This window comes from Psammomys obesus, unplaced genomic scaffold, assembly GCF_907164565.1.
Source record: "Psammomys obesus unplaced genomic scaffold, mPsaObe1.curated_primary_1811, whole genome shotgun sequence".
Lineage (NCBI taxonomy): Eukaryota > Metazoa > Chordata > Mammalia > Rodentia > Muridae > Psammomys > Psammomys obesus.
The window spans coordinates 24423493-24441868 of record NW_026596073.1 but is presented as its reverse complement, the minus strand read 5'-3'; the positions used below and the strand labels follow the sequence as shown (position 1 = coordinate 24441868).

The window sequence follows — 18376 nt, the reverse complement described above, 5'->3', positions numbered from 1 at the left end:
GTCATGGCAGGTAATTGGTAGTAGAGGCAGTATCTGGGTTATAGCAGCGTTTCAGAAAATCCACAGCAACCGAGGCCCTCAGTGACTTCCTTATTTCAACAGGAGACAACTCCATGACATGTCCTTATATCATAATCTGGATGTAAAGTGACCAGCAAAGATGAAAAATTAATGACAGTAGTTGAGTAACAGTGTAAGAAGTTCTGCTGGCTACTCCCTGGTTCTGGGTTGGGTCCCAAGCTTTCCCATCAATTGTATATACTCTCACATAGCCACCAGGCAATTACTTTTCTCCTTAGGATAAAAGACTTTAATCCTTTGGAATAACCATAAAGAGAGGTACTTTTCCTCTTTAATAAAGCTAAAATATATATTCCATAAAATACCATATCAACCACTTTAAGTGTACGGTCCGTGCATGACTAATACATTCCTGGTGTGTGCAGCAACAACCAGAACTCTTTTCATCTTGCAAAACTGAAATCCCAGTCCTATTAAATAGCTCATCATGCTTTAGTCCCCAGCCCCTTGGCAACCACCATTCCTTCCATGAACTGACCACCCTGGGTACCCGATAGAAGCAGAACCCTACAGTATGTTCCATTTTGTGATTGGTTTATTTCACTTAGTAAAATGTTCTTGACTCCCTCTGTCAGCATCCTCTTCCTTTTGAAGATAATACCCCATTGCATACATACATAGACATAGTCACAGGTATACACATATGTGCATTTCACCCATCTATCTGCTGATGGTCACCAGAGGCTTCCACCTTTTGTCTTTATGAACATGGGTATGCAAACGTCTTCTAATGACTCTGATTTCAGTTCTCTGAAATGGGTAACCTGAAGTGAACCATAATTGTCTTAGAAATCTTCATGCAGTGTTTCAAAGTGACTACTCCATTTTACGGTATGTTTTCTCTGTGTTCTTGCCAGCAAGTGATATGTTGTGCTTTGAGTGGTATGAGTATGAGGTGACTTTCTGTTTGAAACACACAGAGCTCAAGAAGAGTATTCTGCATCAACTGTAAAAACATTTATTTTTCGAAGAACAATTAAACAATAACCACATCTCTAGGGTGTGCCCAATCTGCTTGCTAAGTTTCCTTTTACATTCATCCCTCTCCTCCCATGTTCCTCTCAGTGACAATCCTTTTAAGCCCAAGGAGAATGAATAAGGACGATCCTTAACTGTTCTTGCTCTCAAATTTGCTTTCTCCAGAGTCTGCTCACCATTTCTGAAAGTGCTTAAATCATTGCATATTAATCAGTTCAAAACATAAGCTTGTGGAAAATCTTCCATTTCAGAAAAGATACAGTCCATCAAGCCACCAGCTTACAAGATGCAGAGAAGATGGCCAAGACTCTTATTAATAAAGTATCTAATGTCTTTCAAAAGCATTGGTACTGTCTTTTCTGACTTGGAATAACCCGGATTTTTAAAAACCTGGGAACAAGTATTTGGCAGCATCTTTCAAACTCTTTGCTGCCAAGGCTCAGCCGCCTCAGTGTCTCCTGGGCACATTAGCAGAGGTGCAGTCTTACTTTGGATGGGGGCACATTTCTTCAGCTTTGGAATATCCCTTTTCTTCTTCTCTGCATGAACTATGGGGGCTAAGATACTGTGTCCCCACAGACCAAACATTCTCACCCAACCAATGGCAGTAGGGTAAGTTAACCTTCAACTCGAGTTTCCTCATCTCTAGAACAGTTAATCTTCCTGTTATGCAGATTAGCTGAACAATGGCTGTATACATCTTTAGCACATTTGCATAAGTAATTACAAGAACGACTAATTTTATTTTTCCTAAAATAAGATTGTAGCAGGTTGCCTTCTAAAAATAAAGTTAAAAATGAATGAACTACCTCAATGTGTTTCCTTATTGAACTTTAACTTGGGAAAGATTTTAAAGACTATATTTGAATAAACTTCAAGAACTTTATTTAATATACACATTATATTTAATATAGATTTAATATACATATTACAATAGATAATAGTGATATACTGAAGATTTGAAATTTAAAGCACAGATATATTATTCTTGTCGTAAAGCATATGTTAATTAATTGAACCATTACTTAATTTGCACTTATATCACAATGATATATACCATCAATATTTTTAACCATAGTAATGGGAAGAGGGACTGCCTCTGACATAATATGATTGGCCTGCTTTTTGATCACCTCCCTCTGAGGGGGGAGCAGCCTTACCAGGCCACAGAAGATGACAATGCAGCCACTCCTGATGAGATTTGGTAGATTAAGATCAGAAGGAAGGAAAGGGGGACCTCCCCAATCAGTGGACTTGGGGAAGGGCATGTGTGAAGATGGGGGAGGGAAGGTGGGATTAGGAGGGGAGTGGAGGGGTTTAAGGGGGGAATACAAAATGAATAAAGTGTAACTAATAAAAGTTAAAAAATATTTGCAATCTTATTTGTCAATTAAAGAAAACAATCAGACTGTTTCATGTTTTTAAGGAACAGAGCTTCCTTTGTTTTAAACCTATGTATGCTTTTCAAGAAGCATGTCTACAGCAGGAGGCTTAGCTCAGGGGTAAAGTACATGTTTCATACACCCTTGGCTCAATTCCCATGACAGAAAGCCAAGAAGAAAAAACAAGGGCCAGAAGGAGAGAGAAACATTCCTAACTATTTTTCTATGAAACTTCTCTTTGAATCGTTGCACTAATATAGAATAGATATCTGTCATATTGTAAAAAAAAATGTTCTCTCGCATAGTATTTGTATGTGTATCTCTATACACATATGGGTATATGGGTATGTGTCAGTGAATATATATATTATATATATATATATATGTATATGAGCCTACATAAGGTATTTGCTAAAATATCCCCAAGAAAATTTTTTTGCATGCTCAGAACTTCTACAGATTATTCTCAAATTTAATTAATTAATTAGTTAATTAACTAATTAATTGTGTACAATGCTACAATGCTAGTGGATTGAACCCAGGCCTTTGTGTGCGCTCAGCATGCATTCTACCACTGAGCTCTTGTCCTCTGATTTTGCTTTCCACATGGTCAGCCACTCAGTGAAACAGTAGAGCAGACAGTAGCAGCCCCTGCGTTCCTAGCCAAGGTTTGGGAGAGGTACAGCTTCCCCAAGATAGCATTTCCAATAAGCAATGGAGTCAGAACTCAAACCCAGGCCTTCTGTTTCCAACTTCTTGATGGTCTCCTGCTCACATCGCTGACGCTTCCCTGGAAATGCAGCTGGCGAACTGATTGGAAAAGCAAGCGAGCAAGAGAGGTGGAGTCAATATCCATCACCTTTCTGGAGTTTGAGAGAATAAATTCTAGCAAACAACTGAAACGTGAACATCAAAGTCTACAGGAAAGCTAGCGGCAGTGGGGATATTTTAATTGCATTAATTTCTGTTTGGATGCATAGGTAAGTTCTTTGAAATAACCCTTTCCCTACATCTCCACCTTCTCATGTGTGTTATTCTTACAGTCAAATGCTTGTTCTGTTTCCTTGGTTGAGTATTTATACCCAAAGTTTATTTCTTTAAAAAAATGTTTATTTTCTATTATAAAATCCATACAAAACCCCAGAATCTTATTCCTACACTACATATCCTTAGAAATGACTCAGACGCTGCTTTGCATAGCCGACACTGTCACTAACAAGGAACAGACAAATGAAGGAATCCAGATAGGGTGCACACGTCACGGCATCTCTTCAAACTTATTAAATCAAGCCCTGTGTTTGGTCAAGTGTCGAATAAGCCACCTTAAGTAAATCAGGATTGTATGTAAGACGTAAAATGAAATCCTTGGTTGTTATCCCAGTAGAGGCCCGATCTATAGAACCTCTCCCCATTTTTCTGCGCATGTGGTCCTAAACTCCCAGGGATGATCACGTACTGATGGAAACAGAAGAAACCAATTTTTCAACAATATAAAAAAAAAAAAAAAACATTTGAAGAAACTATGTTCCATCAAACATCTAAATGAAGAACTTGCTGCAATATGCACTGATTTTGTTCTGTTCTTTTTATAATAATATTTTTTAATCTGGGCAAAATCGGAAAGAAAGAGAGTGGGCTAGAGAGATGGCTCAATGGTTAAGGGCACTTGCTGTTCTTACAGTAGACCTGGGTCTGATTTCCAGCACCCTTAAGAGAAGGCTTACAACCACAGATAACTCAAGTTCTAGGTTATCCAATGCCATCTTCTGGCCACCTGGGACACCAGGCGTGTACAGAATATATAAATACATACATACACACATACACATAAACTAATCCTAAAAGAAACAGAGAGGAAAATGAATGGTGCTTTTCTACTGATGAATTTCAATAATATCTGCATTATTTTAAGCAAAATCAAGGGTACAATATATAGTTCAGTGCTACGATGCTTCTCTAGTGTGTAGTAGGTGCCTAGATTTGATCCCAGGAACACATACACCAGCCAGAAAAAAAAAAAAAAAAAAAAAAAAGAAACGAATACCAGAAAATGAAAGAGGCTCCCTGTGACAAACAGTGTTGTAGGCTCTGTTCTCTGCCTGATTATACAACGTGTACTGCAGGCCTGGAGCGATGCCAGCACTGGGAAGTGGGGCCTGCCGGCCTGACTTTGCACCATGAATAAAGCTCCCCACAAGCAGCAGAACTCATTGCTGGCTAAGATCTATCACTGTCTCATCTCAAAATCATACCAGCATGCTTATACTCCACAAATCTGTTAGGGCATCAGGGTCTTAAACACCGTATCTTTTAGATCATTTGGATTCCAGGAGGAGGCTAAAATTGCATGAGAAAAGAAAACAGCACACAGGGGAGTCATTATTTTTCATCATTTTTGGAAGTCTTTATTTTTTTTAGTTGCTCCTCCCACAGTAACGCACTGAAAGGCATAACAGTTTATATTGTACAAAGTATTGGAAGAAAGTACCTCAACTTGCCAATTATTTCCAAATGAGATTACAAACAAAAGGAAAAAAATCTGGTTTCTCAATAAAGGACAAAATAACTGAATAATGTCTGTTATTTACTTTTCTCTTTTTAACATAAGGTCAGGAACACTTCATTTTACAAATAGGATTAACATGAACAGAACATCATCGCACAAGCTTGCAGACAACCAGCATAAAATATGGGTTACAGTTCTTAATCAGAAGAATCATGCTTCCATGAAAGAAATTATAACCGTTTATACAATTGAATCAATTTCAGTATTACAAAAACTAAGTTGCATCTATTTGTATTCAGTTCATTATAAAGTAAAACAAAACAACCACAACAAAAAGGAAGGAATGTTAAGAAAAGCCAAACAGTATTGGGCACTCCCATTCACAGGTCGTGTCGCCTTGGTCCTTGAAATTCAGAAAGGAGTGTGCCTCAAACATCATAAAATAGAGGCTGACAGGAACAGTGCTCTTTTTTTTTTTTTTTTTTGATCAACAAACAATCGTTTGCCAACAAATAAATACATGATACACGCAACACAAAAAAAAATTGAACATCAAAAACAGTGACATGATTGTCTAAAATCAAGATGTCATTACAAGGATTTGGCAAACATTGTATTAGTGGTACAGCGGTACTGGTGATGAACAGGTGACGTCACTGACTTTACCTCTCTGAGCATGAGCATCGTAGTTTACAATATACACATACCCTTTTTTCCCTAGTTTTAAACAACTTACTAAAGAGGTGAAAGGTAAGGGGGGGTGTGACAAAACTCCTGCTATCACTTCCTAAAATCATTGTGCATTTCTTCTGACTACTTCCGTTTTCAAAGGGTTAAATTACATAAAACTTTAAAAAGGAAAAAAAAATTCAATCTGATAATGAAAAGCAACTGTTCCCAATCCCGTCAGGTGATCTTGTAGAAAGTAGAATTTGATTTCTAGGGAGTGTTCATTTGCATCAATGCTGCCATCTCAACTGCCCCCTCTCACCCACCCATGCCCTGGGGCAGAGGAATGAAAGGTGCCTTCCCAGTGAGGTTCTCATGGCCTCCAATCGTTTCAGATTAATTGATCCTCCAGAAGTCAGCAGCTGCCTTGGCTGTGCAAAACAAAATATTGAGAATAAATAGCTTCCTTTTTCCTCTCTTTTTCTTTAATCATTCAGTTTAAGGTCACCAGACTTTACATGAGTGACCCTTCAGGTTATAAGGCATTCTGCTCAGCAGTCTTGTAAATAGTTCTATGTGAAAGAGCCATGCTACCGTTGGACTTAGTCCCACTCTGGTCGACCTTGACAGTGTCATACATGGCTTATGGACTGGATGGCACTGGATTCTGCTGCAGCCCTTGCCATGCTGTGCCACACATTGGAGGAACTGTGGGAGGTGGGATGGAGGGAATCCTTGTCGGACAGTGACAACATCATAGCATAGGCCTGAAATAAAAGGAGAGATTCAGTAAGTGGCATCTGAACAAAAACAGCAAATGTAATTTGAGAGCCTGGACAACAGCACACTTCATTAGTGTGTTTGGAAGAGGGGCTGTATTCTTCTTATTAAAATGACCTAAGATCAGTGCTCACCTTAAAAGACTATGTAGGAGATGGCCTGACTCTTGCAACTTGTAACCCAGACTTCTGAAGGTGAATGAGCTCCCCAAGGTCCCTCAACTATCCACAACTAGGGATGATTTCTGCTTTGTGCTTGAGATACCTACTGCAGAACGCTAAAACCCTGGAGAATTGGAGAGCTTGAATAAGTTCCACCAAGAAAGAGAATGAAGCATGAGGACCCAACAACACCCAGGCAACCCTCACCCAGGAGTTCGCTGAGTAGACGGTGCACAGAGGTGCTCTGTCAGGATGGAGTCTTTCTTCCCTGTGACCATGCCAAGTTCTAAATAACTGTTCAGAGATTCCCTCACCACTGCCAAGAAAAATATTCAAATGAAGTGTTTGGTCTTGACTTGTGAGTGAACTGTTCACTGTTGATTTGCTATTGTGGGTCTCATCCATTGCTAAACTTGCTTGTCAAAATGCTGTTGAAGTGGAATCATTAAAGTCCTGCCAAAGACATTCCAGCGTCGGTAAACAAAGACAAATGCCTCTGTTGTTCAGCAGAATTTCATCTCAGAGAGTCATGCTGAGACATGTGGCCAGCCTGTGGTTTCTTCTCTCACCATGGCATTTGGTTAGTTTACAGGCTGATTCTGATTTGCTGGATCATTGCTCTCAGTGTACATATGTGGCTTTTCTATTTGTGTGTGTATATGTGCATATGTGCCCATGCCTGCACATGGTAGTTACATATACATGTGAGCGCACATGGTTGTGTGAAACCAAAGGCCAGCACTGGATATCGTTCATCAGGCACAGTACAATTTGTGATTTGAAACATGAGCTCCCCCTTAGCTGGAATCCACCAACTAGACTAGCTGGCTGGCCACTGAGCATCGGAGACCCTCTTTCCACCATGTTTGCCTGTCTTTGCACGAGCTCTGAGGCACAAACCCATGTCTTTATGCTTGCATAGCAAGTGTTTTCATGACTGGCCCATGTTTCATTTTATATATGAGATTTGCCTCCAGAATTTGCACAAAAATCTCAGTGTTTAACTAATAGTCCTTAAGCGTGAATTCTATGCAGGCACTATGCTAAACACTACAGAATTAAGGACAAATAGTACAGAGTATAGGTCCTCTATGGTGATCTTGGGAATGTCACTGTACCTCTTGAGTCTTATAGTACTTGTCTCCAATGGTTGCAGAGGAAATATAGTACTCAGTCTGGTATGCTTCATGAAAATTGATATTTATTGGGAAATTGGTTTTTGTAAAATATGATTTTCATCAAGGAAATTTCCATAGCAAGATTAAGTCATTATTTTATTCATCAATAATTTTGGATTCTATCCCTATAAAAATTATAGAGGTAATATATAAATTCTTGAGAAAAACGCCAGAAATTTCAGATTATAAAAGAAATATGTCGCAAAGTATGTGCTCTTTGGTAATCAAGTAGCAACTGAAACATTAGATCAATGCCCAGTTCCTCAGTACCATGGAGACAACTGCTAATCCGCAGAATGAATAAATGACAAGTGAGTGAATAAAGAGCCTCATGATAAATTTAGTTTGCACAAGTATTTAATAGAATACCATATTTGCATATATATATATGCATATATATATATGCAATATATATATATATATATATTGAAGTAAAAAATACAAGCTAGGTTACACAACATTTATATTTATAGTGATGCTAGCTTTTACCATATCTAGGCAGAACATTTACCTCAAAACACTGGTCCTGAGAGGCATGCCACAGCTCTTATCTCTATATTCTCAGACCCCTTGGTATTCTTTCAGCTCTGATAGTTTCTATAATGTGGAGCTATTATGTATTTCACAGTATTGGAGGTAGAAAAAATAATAGAAAGGAAGCTTGGATCCTCTAGGAATCTCTGACAGCTAGGAAACAAAGGATATATATTTTTGAAGCAACTACTTCTCACAGATGGCTCTAAGTGGCTCTGGGTGGTATGGTATTAACATTAGAAACTGAGAAGTCAAGTTTAGCCACATTGAGTCATAAAAAAGAAAGAAGTATCTTCCCTTCCCTTGTCTTACAATGAGGATATGTTGTCCATCCATATCCACATGATCCTGCCAAGATGACATAGGCCTTACAAGCCCACTGTGTAGAGGCTGACTGTCTGTATCCAATTCAGAAAGAATATTTCCTTTTTCTATTTGCATATATAATATCGCAGACCTTTTTATTGAATTTAAGGATTGCAAACAATTTATATTATTCCACTGCCATAATGTGTCCCACATCTATAGTCAAATTGACACCATGGTCAGCAATCACATCATCTTAGATGAGAGTTTACAACATCTCTATTGAGACCAACCCAAAACACCTCAAGGAATAGGAAGTCATATCTAAATGTACATGCTAATATGGCCCCATTGTTTTGGTATGTCATGCCACCTCCAAACTGTTTTAAGTGAACCAAACAATTCAACCAATGTGACAAAAATATAAGTTACTTGACTTTTTAAGCAGCTGAATGAGCATTCAGTTGAGTGTAGATGTCATAAAAAAATTACTGACTCCTTTCATCTTTTAGCAGAAGAACTTAAGCTCTTTTATTGGTGTTTGTGAATCTTTTGTTGGAATAATCTTAAGTTGCCATGTGCTGATAGATTATGAATCAGGGGTAATTGATTCACTCAGTAAAAGCTGACAGGCTTTGTCTCAAGATCTGTCACTAAGTTGGTGCAGATCTTTAGTAGCTCATTTTATTTCTGGCCACAGTTTAGCCTTAAGCTCTGGACTTAATTAACTGGTGGATAATGAATGAATCAAATATAAGAATTCACTAGATACAGTAAAAAAAAAAAAGAAGAAATATTTTAGAACGTAAGTATGTCAACAGACGTTAAAGATACAAAATGATCAGAAAACAATCCTGAAGTAACGTGAGAATTTGAAAATAAGTTGTGTGCTCTTAAAACAGAAGGGGAAAAAAACTGAAAGTAAACTCGAGGAACTGCAAGGCAGGGCCCAGTTTGTCATGGGCGTTTCAGTATAGAATACAGTTTCACATGTTAGTGGCTGTGTTAGTTAACTTTGGCATTGACCATCTGCAGAGCAAAACCAGGAACATCATGAGTAACGCATCCAAATCTGCTTGGATTCTACGATACTACAGAGTGACAATATCTGCTTTTGTTCATCAAAGAATTGCACGCTTGCATGCACAGTGTCCCGTGATGCGGACTACAGCAGAATCTGTACCTGTGATTTGGACTTTCTGTGTAACGGCTGTTTAAGCTCCTCTGGCACATGAGAAGAACTAAAGGAAGACAGCTCAGCATCAGTGTATTGATTCTCTTCCATTTCCCTCATTTTGAGGCTATCTGTGAAGTGCCTTATGTGATCTAGAGCAGAAAGGCCAGATTTATATTCTTCCTCTTTATACCTAAAATGAACCAATGGGAAAGCACAGAAATTGGGTTTTCTTATGCAGTTTCTTGTCTCATCAAAGCAATTTTCATTTTTATCTTAACAGCTGTCGAACTTTATGCTGCATTTGTTGCATAACGTGGCATGCGGTAACTGCTAGTTTAAAAACATTTACAAACACCATATCTTGATATATATTTATTTTAATATTTTATAGACGAAAGCCAAGCATATATTTGAAATAAAGTCAATGAAACATTGAGTCAACCATGTGTGGCACAGAAGTCATACACTTGAAAACTTCATTTAAAGCAAAGTCATTTGTAAAAATATTCAGTCAGGATACTTTAGCATCACAAAAAATATAATAGCTCTTCACTTTAACTATTGGTTGTTTTTTTTTTGTTTTTTTTTTTTTTTGCAATTGAAAACCTATCATCTGTGATGTTTATCTTAAATACCTGAGTTATGACTGTAGTAGATTACTGAACGGATTCAGTCATGATGAAATATCTATTTTCTTGAGACCTCATATGTGGAGTCTAAAAATTAAGTATGTGTGCAAGCTTCACTTATCCTTCCTGCCTTGGGGTCACCAGAGTTCCCCAGATACTAGTGTATTGATATGCCTGTGGATTGTGTTCCTTGCTACCTCATTGTTCTCTATGTAAAACTGATGCACTGTGTGTGCCTTTCCTAGGTCAAACTGAACACTTATGGTTTGTTACTTCGCAAATTCCTCGTAATCTAACCCTCTCTTCCAGTAGCTGAGCAGGGCAGGAGGAATTTGCACCACAGTCCAGCATACGTGGTACCTCTGTTGCTTGTCTTGCAGAGTTGCAAGGCCCTTACCTCATGGGGGATGTCTTACAGCTCATCTCCAGGGCACCAGCTTCTTCATAGTCATCCTCGGCGATTTCTTCATCTAAAGTAGTTGCCCCCAGCTCCTTCCTGGGTTTCCCAGGAATATCATTGTCTTCATCGTCCTCATCCAACAACACCTCATCTTCTACTTCTTCGTCATCCAATAAATCTGAATTTTGGCTGGTTGCCAAAGCCTTTTCATCCTTAAAGTGACTGCCATTCATCCTTTCAGAAGCATAAAGAGTAAAAGGATCAATTATTGGCCTGATTTTTAAACATGCAACTCATTCATCTCCCTAAAAAATAGTTTAAATATTCAATACTTATAAAAGAAAATGTGTATTGTTTATGACTCATTGCAGCATTAGAAAAATAAGGTAATTTCACAAAGGCACAAACAAAGAAAAAATAATCGTATGGTTATTCAGAAGACAAATGCAGCCTCTGGCAGAACAGGAAAAACAACTCCAGTATCTGATTTCTTATCATTCCTGATAAATGATATGGTGTGTGCAATAGAAAAGCACATGAATGTTTTATCTCCATAATGTGTGTAATTACCACTTAAGTACCCACCATTTAGAGTAATTGATTTCTGGAAAACATATATCCCTGAGCAATGATGGCAATCACTTCAGCACACACACACACACACACACACACACACACACACACACAAACCGAGTCTACAAATCCAAAGACAATGTGCAAGGAGTTACCGAGGAGCAACTGGTATTTACTATTGCTGGGTGACACTTCTGATATTCTCCACTTGGACACAATACTCCAGCTTGTAGTTACTGAGAGCTCACTTATCTTGACTCTTTCTAAATGATCCAAAATTGTCTAACACGGAAAGAGTTTTCTTTGTTTTCCGAGAAAACACAGAAATGGTAAATCAACTAGGAATTTAAGTGAACTAACATCTTTTGGAAATGACTCAGCAGGCCCAGTTAACGACACAAAAGGATCATTTTTCAACTTAAAATGTCATTTGTGATATTTCCGTTTACATGTGAAAGAACTGAAAAAGATGACTGAAGTGTAACTTACTACACAAATTCCATCTATGAAATTTGAAGGCATGTATGAAGCTAGGCGAAGCCCCTGAGGCTTTCAAAATGATCATCAGTATAAATAAAATTTGAATGTGTTTTATTATAAGACTCTAAAATATAATATAGCTATAAGTGATTTAAAAGAGGGGTCTGTCTTTGAAACATACATGGCCAGGGAGAGTGATCAGGCTCAGAAAGTATGTTAAGACATGAACCACCACAGGCACCCAAGCGTCCAATCCCTGTGTCCTCCATAATCCTTAGTCACCATGTCCCTCTGTCTAGTTACTGCATTGGAGACTCAGTCTTCAGTTTTTGTGTAGCCAAGCATGCTCTCACAAGAAATGAAAGGATTTTTCAGTTCATGTAAGATGAGAAAGGATACACAGCAATTCCTATATAGAAATATGTCGAACTTAATGTTTCAGTTTTCCAGAATTAAATTGATACGTATATAAACCAACCTTGGATATGACAGAAGTACAAAGTACAAATTCATTTGACCAGAAAAAGTAACATCATTATTAAACATTTTATACAACCTCTTAACCTCTCTTACCAAAAAAGAATGATGAAACATATTTTTCACAGACATAAACTATTAGTTTTCAGATACACTGCCAACTTGCTAGCTTGAATGGATGAAAATTGTTATTATTTTTTAAAAAGTGAAAAAAAATGAAAGTAAAAGAACAAAAGAGCTCATGGATGAAAACCAAAAGCAACAAAAGCCGACATGATTAAAAAAAACCTATTTGTTAATTATGCTTTCAAATATGGCAATTTATAGGGATAAATTATTCATCAAAAGTAGCCTGAAAGGTGCAGAGAGGGGGAAAGTCAAATGACTCCACTTTCCACTTCTGTGTTTAGACATGTTGAAGCCAGATGTTGCAGCTGAGCGGCCTCAAAACCACCAGTTCTGAACTCTCAAATTTGAATAGAGTTTTCAGAACTCAGATGTTAATTTCAGTATTTCTCATTTCTATTACATAATCTGATTTTCCTGTCTATATCGTTTTTGTTACTGACTCCATTTTGTACCGCCGAGCAATGGCTTTGTCTTACTCACACTTAAAAATACAGGCACACACAGAGAGGCAAGTGGAGGGAACGATATCTCCAAGTAGAAGATGCCATGACTTCTTAGATGCCTGAAAGGGTTGCTCTCTCTCCTTTCCCTAGCTACGGGTACAGAAAATAAAGAGCAAGAGAATTTGCTTGTATTTTTACCAGTATTCTGGCTAGAACACTTATTATTTGAAGTGTGCTTCCTTGAAGGACTATCCAAAAAAGATACTCCTGGATTTTACCAGCACAGGAAATTAAGGACACTGACACAATAACCCTTCCTTGTATAGAAGTTAGAGATCTTCACCAATTAGGTTCATGATATTTAAAACATTCCAATTTAATAGGCTCCAGGAAGGCTATGGTCAGAGAGGAAAAGTTCTTCAATACCAGATATTTAATCATCACTTAATAATAAGAAAATGTAAATAGCGGGAAAGTTTTGGGAAAATACTATTTCATCAACTTCACACACACAGCCAAGTGCAGATGAATGAGTAATTATCAACAAAATTAGCTTTTCCTCTACTAACGTGCTTGATGCTGATGATACACTAGCTCAAGAACAGCCATGTCCACTAAAAGCCATGTCCGCCAGCCTGTTTGAAAGTACCCAAGGAATAACTGGATCTTAATTGAAAAGGTCTCAAAAAGCTTCTGGGAAAACATATTGAACTGATCAAATGTGTACTTCATAAACAAAGTGATATTGATGTATATAGCAAGAGAGACAAGATGGAGGACACACAAAGAAATGCTTTGTGGGTGATCTCTTAATATCATATGATATATAGCAATAGCCAACAATGACCTGTAATGCAGTTGAATCCTTATGGTGAGTTTTCCTTCTGGCTTTTGAAATTTTGTTAAAAATATTTTATTTAGCTGCCAAGGTAAGCAAAAGTGCCTGGTAGTGAAATGGGCCGCAAAACAAATAGCCCAGATTACACCTCACCAATTATTTACATGGCTTCTGGCAAGTCATCAACCTTTGATGTCCCCAGTCCTTTGCTGATAAAGTTGCAGTCACTTTCATAGGGGCATTTTGAAAATTAAATTAACTAATATGGAGCTGAAGAGAAAGTTTAGCACTTAAAGCACTTGCTGCCCAAGCAAGAACACCAAAGGGTTGGAGGACCCTAAAACCGACATTAATACTGGGTAGACATGGGGAGGGACTATCCATAATGCCATCTTCAGAAGACAGAGACAAAGGATGCCAGGGACAGCCTGACCGCAGAACTCACAAGATCAGTGAGCTCTAGATTTGACTGAGAAACCTGGCCTTAAGAATGAGCTGGAGAAATGATGAGGGACAGTGCCTGATTTCATTCCCAGGCTTCCACAGCTTGTACACACATATGCATGGGAGCCTGTACACATATAAGCATACAAACATGCACACCACACACACGATACAGGAAAAAAATAATTAACTCATGTGTGTAACATGTTGATGTAACTCTGCTGTGCACTTACATAGACACCAGCCACCAGCATCATCCATAACTGTAGTCCTGGATGCATGAGTGCAGAAATGTATGCAGGAACTGCTTACCTCTCCTCCATGTTCCGAGGAGACTGGCTACCATGGTTGCTATTCCCAATGAAATTGCGTATCTCTGTGAAGTAAGCATCTTCTTTGTCATCCAGGATTGCACCTGCGCTTTCTAGTTCTGAATGAGGCGATGATGTTGCCGTACCTGAGTGGGAGAGAGAGCCTTTGTGAGAAGGTCACTGCTAATTGGGCAACGTGTTTAGAACTAAAGTCCTCATGAGATGGAGCAACGCTATGTCATAGAACTTGCCCTTTCCAATGGGAGGACTAGCAAATCCAACTTACAGCTCACGCTCATGAGAGTCTCTTGAGAGCATTCTGAGACACCAAGACCAAGTATAACCTGCCAAGGTGGTCATTTCCCTCATTCTCTTGTTTTTATCTTTCTAGAATACTGTAGTATTTCTATTCATAGAAGAAGATAAAGTAAAGAGCAGAGTACAGGGAATCTTGTGAAAGAAGGGGGAGATAGAAAGAGCTGGAGGGAACAGGAGCTCCACAAGGAGAGAACAGAACCAAAAAATCTGGGCACGGGGGTCTTTCCTGAGACTGATACTCCAACCAAGGACCATGCATGGAGGTAACTTAGAACCCCTGCACAGATGTAGCCCATGGCAGCTCAGTGTCCAAGTGGGTTCCCTAGTAAGAGGAACAGGAACTGTCCCTGACATGAACTCAGTGGCTGGCTCTTTGATTACCTCCACCTGATGGGGGAACAGCCTTACCAGGCCACAGAGGAAGACAATGCAGCCAGTCCTGATGAGACCTGATAGGCTAGGGTCAGATGGAAGGGGAGGAGGACCTCCCCTATCAGTGGACTGGGGGATGGACAAGGGAGGAGAAGAGCAAAGGAGAGTGAGATTGGGAGGGGATTAGGGAGAAGGCTACCGCTGGGATACAAAGTGAATAAATTGTAATTAATAGAAGAAGTTTTTTTTTAAAAAAAATGTAAAAGTCTTATATACCGGCTCTGCCATAACACACTGCACTCAGCCTGGTTGTGATCAGTACATGTCTATTGTTGCTGCACTAAGGTATGTGACATGAGGGCTGAAACCACACCTAGCGTTTTCTACCTTGATTTGTTACGAAGAGCTGTGAGTAGTTTCAGAGACAGCCCAGAGGCTGGTACAGCATGAAGAGGCCAATAATGGATCTCCCTTTCATAGGCTGGTTCTCAGCTCCCTTGCAAAACTAAATTCATGATACCAGTATCACAACACTCCCGTATCAGTTTACATAAATTCCCACCAGTGCAGGTGCTTAAGATACTGCCATGTCTCATGCAAACGCAGGCTTCATGGTACTTGTGTTTTATGTATTCTCACAATATACCTACAATTTAGTAGTTCATTACTACCTTATTATCATCCGTATGACAAAAACCAGAGGTTAGTATTTTCCATTGTCTTAAAGAAATTATTTGATTAAAAATCAAGAATTCAGTTTTGACAAGTTTTTTTTTTTTTCCCCACTATTGGGAATCAAACTCAGAGCCTCACTCAAGCCAAGTAACTGCATTACCACTGAGTTATATTCCTGATCCCCCAACTATTTACATTTTGTAACTTTCTTTTTTTTCTGAAAAAAATATTTATTAGATAATATAGAATATTTTGTATATAGAATATTTAGACACTTTTCCTCATTGGGCTAGACTTCTAGACCTAAACTCTAACAGTTTAAAGCTAGGGCAAACATGATAGAGATCGGAAGTGGGAGAAGACAGGGAAGAGGACAGGAGCCTACCACAGAGGACCTCTTAAAGACTCTACACAGCAGGGTATCAAAGCAGATGCTGAGACTCATAGCTAAACTTTGGGGAGAGCGCAGGGAATCTTATAGGGGAAGAAGGAGGAGCCATAAAGACCTGGAGGGGACAAGAGCTTCACAAGGAGACCAACAGAGCCAAAACTCTGGCCTCAGGGGGACCTGCAGAGACTGATGAATCAACCAAGGAGCATGCATGGAGAGGACCTGGAGCCCTTGCACAGATGTAGCCCATGGGCAGCTCAGTCTCCATGACAGTTCCCTAGTAAGAAGACCTGGGGCAGTCTCTGGCATGGACTCCTTTGCCTGCTCTTTGATCACCTCCCCTGGCCAGATGGCCTTACTAGGCCACAGAGAAAGACGGTCCAGACAGTTTTGAGACTTGATAGGTTAGGGTCAGATAGTAGTGGAGGAGGACTTCCCCTATCAGTGACTAGGGGAGGGGCACAGGGGAAAGAGGGAGAGTGGGTGGGATGAGGAGGAATTGAGAGAGGGAGCTACAGCCGAGATAGAAAGTGAATGAATTGTAATTAATAATAATAATACAAAACTTAAAAAAAAAAAAAGCTAGGATTAGATTTCTGCCTTTGAGGGAGATAAATAGTATACATTGTTACCATTCAAGATCACACACAATGTTGATTACAGCTGAAAAGAATCAACAAAATAATTTGTTCAAATAAAATGATTTCTTTTTCCTTCTCTAAATCTCCTTTCTGGAATTCAGTATTCACTCACCATCCTCCCAACCCAGTTCCTTGACTCTTAAAAAAAGAGTTGCACATGGTCTATGTACATAATATACACCAGCAGACAAATATTAGCTCCTGGCAGATTATCTAACTTTCAAAGACAAAGAAAGGAGCTAAATACATGTTGTAAGGTTTGAAATCAAGGAAAACTAGGGGCTGGGGTGAGGTTGCTGGTTATTGAATTTTAGATAAGAATATAGAACAAAAAATGGAAGGTATGTTCATCCTTTGTATGTTGGCCTGATGATCATGTTCACTTCCCTAGTCTTACATAAAAATTATCCTAGAGACCCTGATTTTTAGGTTAATATGGATGGGAGTTTGCCATACTTAACAATACATATTCTGAGAATAGATGGAAAGAGAACTCTTTGCAGTTTAGGAAATTCTGACTCATATATCTGTACAGAGTCTAGGTCAAGGCTGTCTTTGCTTGAGATTGCCCGTTGAGATAAATCCAGCTGGATGGAAATGTAACCTAAACAAGACCACAGAGTCTCACATGCACGTTCACCAGTGATTGCCTCATTCGTGTGTTTTGAAAACCCAAGGGAAATGTGGTATGAACTTCCAGACTACTATCAGATTTTAGTGTCAAAATGGAATGGAAGACGAAAGAGCACACTTATATTACACAACACAAAATATAAGTCATCTTTTCCCCATGACACCACCAAGCACCCACCAGACATGTTTCCATTCTCATGTTTCTTTAGGTGTCTGTCAAGATTGGTTTGTTGACCAAAACATCGGTCACATAAGTGACACTTAAATGGTTTCTCCTTGTTGTGGATGTTGCGGACGTGTCGCTGCAGGTTGGAGGAAATGCTGAATGATCTGTCACAGTATTTGCATCTGGAAAGTAAATACAGGCACAGTTTTGCAAACACATTAGAAGATATTTCATAAGGCTTGTGGACCTGAAAGCTAAAATAACACTTCATATAGGAATAGTAATTTATATAGGAAGATCACAATTGCAGTAGACTTGTTTTGTTTGGGGTGTTCATTGGGGTGTTCATTTGTTTGGGGTGTTAGATCTCCATCTCATTGCTCTCTAATTTATTTGAATACTGAGTTCCAATATTTAAATAAATTTCACTAAACTAAGTATATAGAGAAGTCATAGCATTGCCTTATGCTCTGTTAATGCAACACAATTAAATACTTAACTAAATTAATGTTAAAACTCTAACCAATTTCTTATTATATTTACCTTTCTTCACATTAACCATAAAGAAAACACCATCATTTTCTTCAAAGTGGCACTAAATACTCCATAAATTTTAAACCAAAGCAATGTAAAAAAAAATTGTTTGGGTACCAAAGAGTAATTTTTCTTAACCTGTAACAACACCAAGATTTTCCCTTCAACTT

General features: G+C 38.7%; 1 protein-coding gene across 9 annotated transcripts in view; it reads right to left on the bottom strand.

Annotated features, from left to right (window-relative positions):
- Window positions 1–4826: 4826 nt before the first annotated feature.
- The window catches only part of Mecom (MDS1 and EVI1 complex locus), a 549590-nt gene continuing 536040 nt past the window's right edge, over window positions 4827–18376 (bottom strand). For 7 of the 9 annotated variants that reach the window (XM_055626056.1, XM_055626060.1, XM_055626058.1 and 4 more), the window contains 5 exons: window positions 17685–17854; window positions 14478–14622; window positions 10779–11015; window positions 9759–9942; window positions 4827–6383 (listed from right to left, as the gene is read on the bottom strand). In XM_055626056.1, the coding sequence (XP_055482031.1) occupies window positions 6249–6383; window positions 9759–9942; window positions 10779–11015; window positions 14478–14622; window positions 17685–17854 (871 nt within the window). In that variant the 3' untranslated portion in view covers window positions 4827–6248. The remainder of the gene's footprint in view (window positions 6384–9758; window positions 9943–10778; window positions 11016–14477; window positions 14623–17684; window positions 17855–18376) is intronic. The other 2 variants (XM_055626057.1, XM_055626062.1) reach the window with 2 other exon arrangements.